At 36.2% G+C, this 14,431-nt stretch overlaps 1 protein-coding gene across 1 annotated transcript; it reads right to left on the bottom strand.

The window, feature by feature from the left end:
- Window positions 1-894: 894 nt before the first annotated feature.
- LOC137938521 (putative receptor like protein 25) lies at window positions 895-10,703 on the bottom strand. The gene is made up of 2 exons (XM_068783474.1): window positions 10,008-10,703; window positions 895-990 (listed from the first exon to the last, which is right to left on the bottom strand). The coding sequence occupies exons 1-2, from the start codon at window positions 10,701-10,703 to the stop codon at window positions 895-897; spliced, it is 792 nt and encodes a 263-aa protein (XP_068639575.1).
- Between the last annotated feature and the right edge of the window lie 3,728 nt (window positions 10,704-14,431).

Raw genomic sequence — 14,431 nt, 5'->3', positions numbered from 1 at the left:
CTCTCTCTCTCTCAACCGTTTGCAATACGTTCACCAAAACCATACATCTAAGTCTTCCAAGACTTACTAACGTGTAGAAAAAATGCATAATGAAGACTTTGGAGTCAAGCTATTTGATCTCTCTCTCTCTCAACCGTTTGCAATACGTTCACCAAAACCATACATCTAAGTCTTCCAAGACTTACTAACGTGTAGAAAAAATGCATAACGAAGACTTCTGAGTCAAGCTATTTGATCTCTCTCTCTCTCAACCGTTTGCAATACGTTCACCAAAACCATACATCTAAGTCTTCCAAGACTTACTAACGTGTAGAAACAATGCATAACGAAGACTTCTGAGTCAAGCTATTCTCTCTCTCTCTCTCTCTCAACCGTTTGCAATACGTTTACTTCCTATACTAAGTAAGATTTGTTTCTCTTTCGATCTCTCTCTCTCAATCACACTCCAAATCGAAATCAAATTTAATAGGGATAGAACTGGGGTGGGTTCGAAAGTCTGATATGTATCGATTACCCAAAAATCCAATTCATATTATTGATATAAGGGAGATTTACCGTCTATGATGACTCAATCAACTTGACAATACTCTCATACTTTTTAAAAAATAATTTTTTTAAAAATTCATTATTTCCAACATATTGTAATAAAAATCGACATACACCATTTATACATCACTAGAAAATGTGCATTAGAAGAAGTTCAGATCATACACATTTGAAAGTTCATTGAGACCGTGTTGGACACTGGTGTCCCTCCTTTCTTCAAATGAACGTGTTGAATAGTCGACGTGTTGGACACTGGTGTCCCTCCTTTCTTCAAATGAACGTGTTGAATAGTCGACTGCATGTAGTTGACAGATGTAGTTGACAGAACAGTTTAATCTCTCTCCTCCTTTATCCTTCACCCAAAGCGATGACGACTTGAGAAGTTGGTGCTGAAGTCTTGAAAGGAGCAGATTCAAAGTGACTGCATCTAGTTGACAGAACAGTCTGTAAATACACAATTATACATCACTAGAAAATGTGCATTAGAAGTCAAGTCCAGAGCATACACATTAGAAAGTTGATTACCTCTAGATTTCTGTGTAGAGACCGTGTTGGACACTCTCGTGTCCCCTCCTTTCTTCGAATGAACGTGTTGAATAGTCGACTGCATGTAGCTGACAGAACAGTCTAATCTCTGTCCTCCTGTATCTTTCACCCAAAGCGATGACGACTTGACAAGTAGGGGCTGAAGGCTTGAAAGGAGCAGATTCGAAGTGACTGCATGTAGTTGACAGATAGAACAGTGTAAATGCCTCTCTCTGCTCCCTCTCCTGCTTCCAAACGACGATGAGATGATAAGAAAGAATCCTGATAAAGAATTCTGATTCGAGTATTATAACTTGAGACTTTATATGGCCTTTTAGTCGCCGTAGGGAGAAGTTAGACTTGACTAACTTATTAGAGATTGCAGTCCACCAAAACCATACATCCAAGTCTTCGAAGACTTACTAACGTTTAGAAAAACATGCATAACGAAGACTTTGGAGTCACCCCAGGTCTTCCATACAAAGACTTTGTGGTCACTGTTTTCAGGTAAGAGAAAGGTTATGGACCCGAATGAAAGAACTCACCCCAAATATTGCTTTAAATTGACATGGAAGTTTTGGATTTTTTGAAATATGTCACCTAGATCAAACTTTGAGATATATCATTTTGCCCCCTATAAAATATATGATCGATCCCATGATGTATAAGGTATGCATCCAGCCCTGGTTTCATAAAGACACCAGTGCAAGGATTCTCTCTCGGAGAATCCTATAAAGGGTATGACGATGAAACTTCCACTCGGGATGGAAAACAGACAACAGCAGTGGCAGCTTTCGGCAAAAAAGTTCTCACGCCTACAATGCCAAAGATTTTGTGATAACTGTTGCATTCTTCTAAAAATAAATCTTCCAACTGCTGTTAATAGATTCAGAAAATCAAATGTTGGAACTAGAGATTGAAATTAATCCCTCCAGCAGGTTTCCAGCTACGTTTTTTTAAACAGAGGATCCAACTAGCGATGAAGGAAATCTTGATATTGAAGGGCCCTGGATTGAGCGAAAACATGAACGACCCGATCGAGAACAGAGTAGTGGGCAGAACCTTGACCACGAATTGCTCGAGAGGTAACACGGCCACCTGGGTAGTCACATGCGAGATCATGAGTGGCTAGCAGGTGCAGGCTCTACACTTCAAACAATTCCACTTGCCATAACAGGCCTTCGCAAGGCCATGAGCCTGGTAACTTATCAGATGATGTCAGACACGGTAACAACCACCTTTCAAGATGCCGTCGTGAATGCCTTTGCAACATCCTTCATTCGGATATCTTCGTCGACAAGGGTCGATCGGGTAGGCAGAGGCGGGTAGCACAATTGCCAAATTGTGTCTCACTAGAGGAGAGAAAGTTTGTTTGATCTTCAAGAACATAGCAGAGAGAAGCAAACACTAGATCAGCAACAATCTTCTTCTCTTCTGGTGACAAGGGACTCACTCGTAGGAGTGCTACGAACCAAGCCGGCTCGTGAGCGGCTCGAGTTCGGCTCGGTCCCGGATTCCTTATCTCGAGAAATCGGCTCGTTTAAATTAATGAGCCAAACTTTGAACATAGCCAGGTTCAGCTCGTTAATTTAACGAGAGGCAGGAATCGGGGTGATTTGGAAGTTTGTCTCGGGAGGGGGGGGGGAGGCGATTCGGGATTCGGGGGGATTTGCAAGTCTGTCTCGGGACCGGACGCCGACCGCTCCCGTCTGTTGGTGCCACCGCCACCCCCCACACCACCCGTCTCGGTAGCACCGAGACAACCTAAGTTCAAGGGGGAAAATTATTTCCCCCCTTGGACGCGTCATCCCCGTGCAGCGTCCGTGCGAACTTGCACGTGGGCTTTAACACGGAAATTTTTTATTAAAAAAAAAAAAAAACTCTTCGTCCTATCCAAACTATGTCATTCCATCCAACCCAGCCGCTACCCTACCCTTCCTTCGGACGATGCAATTCCGTCCACCTTTAGTGTCGTTGCTCTTCCATCGGACGAGGCAATTCCGTCTACACTAATCGTTTTCAGTGCCATTGCTCTGCCACCTAACGATGAAATTCCGTCCGTACCAACTGCCTTCAATGCAACTGCTCTTCCACCTAACGATGAAATTCCGTCCGCACTAGTTGCCTCCCATGCCACTGCTCTGCCACCTGACGATGAAATAATTTTAATATTTTTAACGACATTAAGTAACTAGTAGTGAAAGAATATTTTTTTATCTGACAATAACTAATTTTATTTTTTTGTTTTTATCATAGGTGGAGATTTTGCTCATGTAGGGATGTATATTATTTTCTAGCATGAAGAGAAATAACTATAGTTAGTAAATTTATAATGGATTTATAGATTTTATTTGGGTGAATGTAAATTGATAGTGATATTTCATTTAATTTTGTTGTGTTTGATTATTGTATGGAGTTTATTCATAATGTTATGCAATGTATGGAGTGTTTAGATTGTTTTATGGAGTGTATGGAGTGTATAAAAAATTTCATGGAGTGTTTATGGAATGTATAGACATTTTTATGGAGTGTTTATGCGGGTATTATGTATATAGATTATGCCCAATTTGAAGTAGAGGTCATGCCAAATTTTATACAGGTATTATATATATAGATTATGCTCAATTTTAAGTAGAGGTCATGCCCCATCTTATACCCAATTTTATGTAGAGGTCATGCCCAATTTTATGTAAAATGTATGCATAATTTTATATATAATTTATTTGATATATATTTTTTGAAAAGTTTTAAATATATGTTGAAGCTCAAGCTCGGCTCGAACTCGATTAAATTTTTTGGGCTCGAGCTAGATAACAATTGTAGGTTCGAGACGAGGTTCGGCTAGAAGCTCGGCTAGAACATAGGCAGGTTCCGGCTCGACTCGACTCAATGCCACCCCTACTCACTAGATCATAGAACCAAGCAAAAACAAGGGCACGAGACAAAGAGATAAAAGAAAAAAAAATTGAAATTCTAAAACACCATAACTACGGATTAGCTCATGGAGAAAGTATAGACAGATATTGGGGAGAAAACTGGAAGAAGAAAAGGGTTATGGATTTATATCCTAACCCTCCCCCCTAGGGCTCAATTTATAGATGAATAAAGCTACAATATTATAATTATACCCATAAAACAAATTAATTACATCAATGTCATTTTTATGACATTACTCTTTATTTACCATCATGCCTCCACATGTGGGCCTTCTCCTTGGTATGTGGGTTTTGAGCCCATCTTCTAACACAATTGCATGTGTGGGCCTTCCTTGGATGTGTAGGCCTTCCTTGGTTGTGTGGGCTTGGACATACCCATCTTCCAACACAAAGCTTTGTTCATTAGCACCAAGTTGAATGTTTGTCCAGCCTCCAAGTTCAGCTTGAGGGGGGATGAGAAGACACATGCACATCCACCGGTTTCTATGCACAAGAAGTCTCATGAACGTCCTCCATATTCCATGCACAAGATTCTCAACCTCCATGATGGACGGAAGTCAGTTGTCATGATTAAATGTATGAGTTTTTTATCATCAAAATTAAGCCACTTAGAGGGATCTTTTGAGTACTTATTCCAACTTAAACATCCAATAGTTTCATTAATCTATAAATTAAGCTTCAGATGGAGGGTTAGGAAATCAAGTCCATAACCCTTCTTTCTCTAGTTTTCTCCCAATGGTTCTCTCTCCCTTTTCTCCATGAGCTAATTTCATGAAGTCCTAAAAATGAACATGGTATCAGAGCTTTGATTTTTAGGACTCGTAGTTATGGTTTCTTTTTAGAATTCCAAATCTTTTTTTTCCTTTTTTTGTTATTTTCTTCCCCAAACTATAGCCTTTGATTTTTCAAGTAGGTTCAATTTTTTTTTTTTGAAACTTTTTGCATGCCATCTTTGCTCGATAATCCTTTGGAAAAACATAAAGCACGTTGTTGTTGCTTCTTGATAAAATCCCACTTTGTTTGCTTCACAAGGAGGCCCATCATTTCACAGATTGAGACGCAATGAGTCAACGTTTATTTATGGAAGTCGTATTGATCTACATCGCCGGAGAAGACTGGTTTTTGTTTCTCGTGTAGAGACGAAAAAATATTGCTACCGTCAGGAGTCATATTGTGTTCTTGAGTTTGTTTGGCCGACGTCCGACTACCCCAGTCTCCACCGAGTTACTGAGTTGTTGTCCATTACAACTTCCGCTGCAAGGAGAGAAAGAAAGTTTAATTTGCCTCTGTTCAGCGCCGTGGGGAAGAAGAACACTCTGTTTCCGTTTTATTAAATCCGTCGAGCATTCGAGAGTATCTCTTCGTTTCTGTTCTCTGGTTTTCCGGGTTGGTTGTCATCTCTGTTTGGAAGGTTCTGCATTGCTGGTTTTCAAATATTGCCGACGTCGTCAAAATCTTACCTTCGACGTTGTCGGGCTATCATGTTCATGATATCACGTTCTACTTGATTCTCGGTGATGTCTCTTATTTTGGAAAGTTCTCTGGTTCCTCGGATATATATTCCAATCTCTCTGCTCAAGTTCTGGAAAGTTGCCTTCCAAAGACGTCTCTGGTTTTCCGCTCTTTTCGGTCGAGAGGAAGAAGAAGATATTGATGAAAGATTTAATGTTTCCTAAGTTAGGAAACGTATTAAATCCGGGTTGAGCGCCTGCTTCAACCCAGCAATCAGATCGCTTTTGCACCAGTATTTCGAGTTAAATCGGACTGAGTCAACCCGGTTCGGGTCAACTCAGTGAGTCAACTCATACTCAACCCACTTATTTTCCTACCTCGATATACGTGTCCAATTTTATACATATTTTGGCATGACTCAGTAATTTTCTGGCTAGATTATTATTTTGAAGAATTGACAGATTATTCCTTGGTCAACATATTATTTGGTACAAATATTTGCCTTAGATTATTTCATGGGTCAATTTCACAAGGATTATTTTGGTTCGTATTATATAGGCCCAAGCCCATTACAACTGCTGTTATTGTGTCTCTTTGGATAAAACATTATTATTGAAGGAGAGGTGGCCTAAGTATCTTTCTCATACCATAATTTATTTGACTCTAAAAAATATTGCGGTTGGGACACCATGAGAGTCGGTGCCCGGATTGGGACACCATCATTTTTTTTTTTACTCTAAAAAATATTGCGGTTGCGACACCATGAGAGTTGGTGGCCGAATTGGAACACCATGATGGATGAGTTTATTACAACATATCATTTTACTTCCCCCCATTAATGTCTTTTATTACTCCTACCACTTGAGAGACGTTGTCCTGTGGAGTGACAGGGTGATGGAGGAGTTTTTTTTACCCTTCAGCATATAGACCCACAACCTACATTAATAGGAGTGGCACTACCTATAGAAGATAGGAGTTTGTCGAACATCCATCATGAATTATTTGACTGGATTAAAGAGCAATGTCATACGACTTAAAGTGATGCTACTCTCATTTTTCTTATGCCAATTGGGCCTCATAAACGAGAGCCCCAACGTGAGGGGAAGTGTTGGAAGATATTGAGGACTGTCATTTTATAAAAAAAAAAAAAATTTATACATCATTTGCAGCAAACTAGGAGTTCATGATGTTCTCTCACCCCAACTTGAGGGGGAGTGTTGGAAGAGGGCCCAAACACATACAACCAAGGAAAGCCCACATATCTAAGTGTGTTGGAAGATGGGCCCAAGCCCATAAGACCAAGGAAGACCCACACAACCAAGAGATGTAAAATTATGACCCATAGATCAAGGAGAAGGCACATAGGCCCACATACAAATTCTTGGCCGGGGCACGGTGGAGAAGCTCCGTTCTGCCCAATTTCCTCAAAGTCATCCTCAATGATATCGAATGAATTTTCCAGGAGGAATCCGCCAATGAGACCGAGAAAGAGAAATGTTTCGATGGGTCTGCCCGATTGCTGACGAGAGTATCCATCTCCCTTGTTAATTTATTTATTAATTAATTTAATAAAAAAATCTTAAATAATATTATAAAAATCAACCCAATCATTAAATGCTAGATGGGGATCACACTTTCCCATAATTGAGTCTAGTTAAACTCGGGTTGGAGAAATGGGGTGGGGTCCTTCCAATTAAACCTCGACCCTTCTCCTTTCCCACACGTGCGTGATTACTGACCGCATCAAGGTCTATTTGAAACCTCAAGAAAAGAAAAACAAAAAAATAAAAATTTAATTATTATTTTCATAAAAATAATTAGTGAAAATAAAAAAATTACTTTTTTTACAAACTATTTTTAATAATAATAAAAAAATTCTTTTAATAAAACATTCAAAAACATCTCATGGGCCAATTAGTTAGTTTGATCCAGATTTATAATAGAGTATTGAACATCTTCCTTTTAACTGGTTATTGATTTTCATGACTGGCATGGACTATGTGACCATGGACTCGTCTTATAATCACCTATATTTTAACTATACAAGTTCGATCTTTCTTCCATGGAATATCACTATACGCTCTCTTAGGTGTTGTATCTTTACTTTGCTTGGTATTCCTTATTGTCTTAGGCTCTATTGGAAATAAACTCACTTTAGGGTTACTCAATTCTCTACTATTAGAAGAAGAACAATATTTATATCTGTCATTATTTCGATACCAAAGAAGATATACATTATTATTTTTTGTCTTTTGAAAATTTCAATAATACTTTAATAATGAAAAAATAAAAAGAATATCACTATATTTTGAAAAGCCCTACTAAATTATTATGGGAGAGATATTATTGAATGATATTTACATTTGAAAAAGGATGAGACACAAAGAAAAGAAAAAAAAGCCATATCCCATGAACATTTTGTAAGTTTTTACTATTTACAACAAAACAAATCTTGCAACCCATCTACAAATCAAAAATACATAATTCTCCAAGACCTTTTGAATAGTAAAATTCCAAACACACATACGAAGCCAACTACAAATTGAAGAGCAATGCCACCATAGATCCATCTCATTTAAGATCCGTCTGATAATAGTTATTGAGAGAAGTCAAAAACTCGATCCATGTAAGAGTATTGAGGACACAAAAGAACAATTTTGTGTTTAATTTGTCCTACTGAACACTTTGTTCAAGTGTTTTTCATTAGAAATTATAGTAGTTTTCAGTCCATTCGTCATCTATTTTCTTTCATAAGAAAGAATTGGACATATTATGTGTTTTTATGGTGGTATCGAACAGAACCGATTCTCGAATAACTCAATCTTTGCTTGGAGCCAACTCAGTTTGATTCGAATAAATCCGAACTCGAATCAAATTCGAGATCGGTTTTCGATTTGTTTAAGTAAACAAGTCAAACTCGAACTAGCGGCGATTCAATTTGCAAACTCACAAAAAAATGGAGAGCTTCTGAGTTTCATTGTAACCCTAGCTTCTATCTATTGAAAACAATATGTTTCCACAATCATATTTAAGAGATGTATCCAACCCCAGTATTCATAGTCATAGTGCCATGAGATCTTAACTTCATCAACCAACTAGAGGTCAAATTGTTTTTTATTTAAAAATTGGATTAAAAAATTAGGACTATTTAGATGTCAATTGTTAGCCTTCAAGAACTTGTGTTTGCAATATTTAATATCATTTTTAAAACATAGTTACATAATATTTTGATCGTATTTATTAGTAAATTTAATTTCCACAAAAGATTAAACAAATTGAAAATAAATTCCACCATGATGGTTTCAATTATTTTTATTAAAAAATTCGACAGAAATTGTTTCCACCAAATTTTGTTTTGGTGGACAATATTTTTTGTCAAAACAATATTTCTCAAAAATACTTTCTTTTGTTAAAAAGATTATTTCAATCGAAAAGTAATTCTACCGAAAGAAAGTATTTCTTGCCATGTACTTGTCATAACTCTACTACCAAAAAATAAATTTTCGATGATAGAGTTTTCTTTTATTTTTTAGTTACTTTACCAATGAAATATTATTTATGCTGGATATGGTGACTTCTATCGAAGAAAAAAAAAACTCTTTTTCTTGTAGTGTTATATTTAATTATGTAATTAATTATTTTAGGTTTTAGTTACAAAGCTTTGCTAAAAACTAAACTTGGTCAAGGTACATTGCATGGTTGAATCAGAATCAATTGACCTATCCAATCACGATTTTACAATAAAACATTTAACAACATCTCATAGGGCAATTGGTTAGTCTGAACTAAATTTATTATAGAGCATTCAACATCTTCCTTTTAATTGATTGTTGATTTTCGTCATTGGCATGGACTATGTGGCCATGGACTCGTCTAATAATCACCTATATTTTATATGCTCCATATTTCTTCCATGGAATATCACCATACGCTCTCTTGGGTATTGTATCTTTACTTTGCTTGGTATTCCTTCTTCCCTTAGGCTCCATCAGAAATAAACTCACTTTTGGGTTGTTCAAATCTCTACTATTAGAAGAAGAACAATATTTATAATTGTCATTATTTCGATACCAAAGAAGACTTACATTATTACATTTTGTCTTTTAAAAATTTCACTAATATTTTAATAAAGAAAAAACAAAAAAATGTCACTATATTTTGAAAAACCCTACTAAATTATAATGATAAAGATATTATTGAATGACATTTGCATATGAAAAAGGATGAGTTACAAAGAAAAGAAAAGAAAACCACATCCTATGAAAAAAAATTTAGCTTTGACAATATTATGTTTATTTCCAACAAAACTAAACTTACACACCATTTACAAATCGAAAATACATAATTCTCCAAGACCTTTTGAATAGTAAAATTCCAAACACACTTACGAAGTTAATTGCAAATCCAAGAGCAATGCCAACATAGATCCATCTCATATTAGACCCGTCTCACAATATTCCAACAAAACCAATCTTGCAAACCATCTACAAATCGAAAATATATAATTCTCCAAGACCTTTTGAATAGTAAAATTCCAAACACACTTACCAAGCCAAATGCAAATCCAGGAGCAATGCCAGCATAGATCCATCTCATTTCAGACTCATCTTCAAACTCTTCATCACCAAGAGGTTGGACCGGAATTTGATCCCTCCCATCACTTTTACATTCTTTTCTCAATGGTTGTCCACAAAGATCTTCATTACCCATATAATTCGATTCATCAAGGGTATCAAGTTGATTACCCCTTGGAATTATTCCAGACAAATTATTGTATGAAAGGTTGAGATGACTCAAAAATGTCAGACTAACAATAGCTGGAGGAATCGATCCAGAAAGATGGTTTCTTGACAAATCCAGATTTTGTAATTGATACAGCTTCCCAATGCTCTGTGGGATCTTCCCGAAAAATTGATTCCCCGACAAGTTCAAAGCAATCAAACCAATAAGGTTTCCAACTTCTTCTGGGATTGTTCCTGACAAATTGTTGTTTGAGATATCTAAAGCAATAACTAATGAAAGAGTGCTAGTGAATTCATACACAAACCCATTGTACGACACATCAACATTTTCTTTGTAATAGTTGCTCTCATAGCCAAGTGTATTATTTGTAACATGATTGGTTCTCATGGCTGCTAAATTTGTTATACCTCTAGGAATGGCTCCTGTCAGACGATTATGTGACACATCAAGGACTTGCAAATAACCCAAATTCCTTAGTTCCGGGATAGTTCCACTAAACATGTTGGACCTTAGTTGGAGTATTCGAAGGTTAGACAACCTTACTCCAATTCATCTCGGCAAGCTTCCACTAAATTCATTCCCACTAAGGTCAAGAATTTGCAGATCAGTACAATTTTTCAAAAATGAAGGAAATTCTCCCGATAACTTATTCTTCTCAAAGTGCAAGTTTTTTATATTCACAAATTGAACGGAAGACCATGTAATATTGCCAGATAAATGGTTTGCCTTCAAATCAAGCACCTTAAGAGATCCACAATTAGCCAAAGTTGGGGGCACGCTTCCGGTGAGATTGTTATGGGAAAGATTAAGAATTTGTAAGCTTTTCATCTTACCAAATAGAGGAGGAATGACCCCAGAGAATTGATTGTATGAGATATCAAAAAATGTGAAAGAGCTAGTGAGAAAAGGTACAAGACCTGTGAACTTGTTGTAGCTCAGATCAATATACACATCTTCTGTATAATTGGCAAGTGTAATGTTTCGAAGTGAACCTGAAATATTATTCATACTGAGGTTCAAATATTGAAGCTCAGAAGTGATGTTCCAAAACCACAATGGTATGCTATCCACAGATGTTTGGGAGAGATCTAGGTAAACCATGTTTTTTTGAGTTTGAAGCCATAGAGGAAATTGTGGGCCAAGATGACAAGATTGAAGGTAGAATTGTCGAACTTGAAATGGAGGAAGCCAATCTATAGGAAGATGAAACTCTAATGAATTTTGCGATAGGTCTAGGAGGATTAAGTTTCTTAGATTTTGGAAATGATTTTCAAGTACAACTCCTTCCAACATACTATTTACAATTCTAATCACTTCCAGAGGTGAGAGTTCTCCCAAGCATGCAGGAAGGGGTCCAGGAAATCTACTGCACACTCCTAAAGCGCAGCGAAGGTTTCCCGGGTCTCGTCTCAGTGAGCTGCGAGGGGATCTGATTCAAATCGATGAGATTTGCGTTTTTTTATTTATTTCATGACGATGATGACAAGAAAGCCTCGTGTATCTCGATTTTGCTTTATGGCCAAATGTCTCTCTCCAATATTGTGATCAATCAGAACTTTAGCTCTCTTTCCTTCTCTCTCTACTTCAAATTGACAACGATCACAAATATTCAATAATTTTCAATAAACATGACCATTTACCCTCTTCTTAGTTTGACCATTACATGTTATCCATACATATGTTGTGGTCCAACCTTACAACGATCTTTAAGACAAGTACTCATTCCTACCCTTAGACCCCTCACCTTCACTTTTCCTATCAGTTCCATTATTTTCTTTAGACAATGACACACCATATGCAATCCTCATAAATACTAATGAGGTTAGTGCAAATTGACATGGAGAAGACAACCTTGATTATTTTCTTATAGACTATGGACCACTAGCTTTGAGAATATCAACTTGTTTCACACACAAATAAATAGTTCATGTATAAAGATTGAATAATTGATGAACATATTAGTCTCAATATCTTCATTCTCATGGTTTTGATGATAATAAATAAATTATAAACTAATAATATGCATTAAAAACAATTTAATACAACAAAAAATACAAATAAAAATCCTCAACAACACCATTATTCAAATAGAGAGTCTACTCTACCAAAGCACATATAATAAAATATAAAAAGAAATAAGACTTTTTGAACATAGGGATTGTTCAAACAAGGATATTTTTCGAACAAAGTGAAAAATAAAATGTTAAAGGAGGTTGTGGGAATTTCACTGAGGGTAGTTTGGGAATTTCACTCTTGTAAAATGGTTGCCCTAGTTTTCTCTTTATAATGGAGGGCGTCGCTATTAGGGTGTTATGATCATCATCCGAGGAGCATCCCGAGTTGCAGCCAAAGTGATTAGAGAGTGGTTGATATTATACCTCCAGGACCAGAACTTCTTGTTTCGGAGGGTGAATCCATCAAGCTTGATCAACCATTAACAAGTAATCCTAATGTGGGGGGGTTTGGTCAGGGAGATGCAGAAATAGTACTTCAAGATCCATTACGTGTCCAAGGTTTGTTGTTCTTCTTGGCATCTGTTACTCTGGCACAAATCTTTTTGGTTCTTAAAAAGAAACAGTTTGAGAAGGTTCAAACACCTATAAGTGTCCGTGATTTCTCTTTGTAAACTATTTCATCTTCATAGTGGATTACTGCAACGGCGGAAGATAGGACATAGTATCACCTTAAGGCAAACCTGTATAAATCTTGTTGTTTTATTCTTGTCTTTGTTTTTCCTTCTTCCGCGTTTATTATTGTTACTCTCATTAGTTTGGAATTAAGGCATCTAGTTCCTAACATTCTTAACATAATCCTGTAGTTAATTGTAATGTTTTCCTAAAAGAAAACTATTTAGAGGTGTTATTACCTGAATAAAGGAAAACCAGTTTTAGGACTAATAATATGAAGGCCCAATTATCTTGGGAGAAAATCACTAGACAAAGATTATCACGTCTTTTAAAAAAGAGGAAAAATTATCATGTATCAATGAATTAAAGAATAATGGGAATGACTTGAGAAATGCAAGCACATGGTGTTTTATTCATAATCTAATAGTCAATTTAAGCCATTAACATTACTTTTATAGTGCTCCTACACTAAAAAAGAAATAAAGAATGTTGGCTCACATTCATTTGGACCTTAATATAAAAGAACGGACTAAGCTTACCTACCGGTCAATCAATCAAACTTTATCTCTCTTTCCTTCTCTCTCTACGGAACTACTGGACTTGCTACCATTCAAACTCTCTCCTCTCTCTTTCTCTCTCAACCATTAGCAATACGTTTCAAATATGACTTCCTATACTAAGTAAGATTTTTTTCTCTTTCAATCTCTCTCTCAATCAAACTCCAAATCGAAATCAAATTTGTTGAATTTATTTAAAAGAGAAATACTTCATTGACTTATTATAATAAGAGTACATGAACCTCTATTTATAATAGAGGAAGGTAGTAGAATCCAATTACAATTAAACTACAGTTGTTCCAATTACACCCAAACTCTAACACTTAAAGATAAGTCCTAGCATAATTAAATAACCCAATATAAATAGAAGACTAACATGACTAAAACACCATTAAATTGAAACTTATCTGTGAGACCAACTTCCATAATAATTTTAGCTCTGTAAAACTTCTTATTGTGTAGGACTCATCATGCCATCTCGCGTGATCATGGTGGGTCCCACCAACTCATGTGATCGTGGTGGATCCATATCTTATGGGCTTGGGTCCATCTTCCAATACACTTGGATATGTGGACCTTCCTTGCTCGTGTAGGTCTGAGCCCATTTTCCCAAAGAATTTAATAGGCGTAAAACTGGGGTAGGCACGAAAGTTTGATATGTATCGATTACCCAAAAATCCAATTCATATTATTGATAAATGGGAGATTTATAGCCTATGATATCTCAATGGACTTTATAGGACAATCCTCTCATACTTTTTAAAAATTAAAATTCCTAAAAACACATTATTTCCAACATATTTGTATAAAAATCGATGTACACCAATTTTGAATACGATAACTATAGAAATCTTTGTTTGAATTAGAGTAGACCTTGAGAATTTTATCTCACAAAGATTTTTTTTATTAAAATTAAAAAAAAAAGTGCATTAGAAGTTCATAACATACACTTTTATACATCACTAGAAAATAAAAATTTAGAGACACCCAACTCGTAAAAATAACTAAAAGAAGTAATAATAATATCAAAGACTCAAAAGAAAGC

The sequence above is a fragment of the Aristolochia californica genome, unplaced genomic scaffold, assembly GCF_029961685.1.
Source record: "Aristolochia californica isolate CCGP_79_NKW_82.1479 unplaced genomic scaffold, dmAriCali1.0.hap1 SCAF_8, whole genome shotgun sequence".
Classification (NCBI taxonomy): Eukaryota; Viridiplantae; Streptophyta; class Magnoliopsida; order Piperales; family Aristolochiaceae; genus Aristolochia; species Aristolochia californica.
Note: the sequence above shows the minus strand (reverse complement) of the source record. Positions and strands in the feature narration are given on the sequence as shown.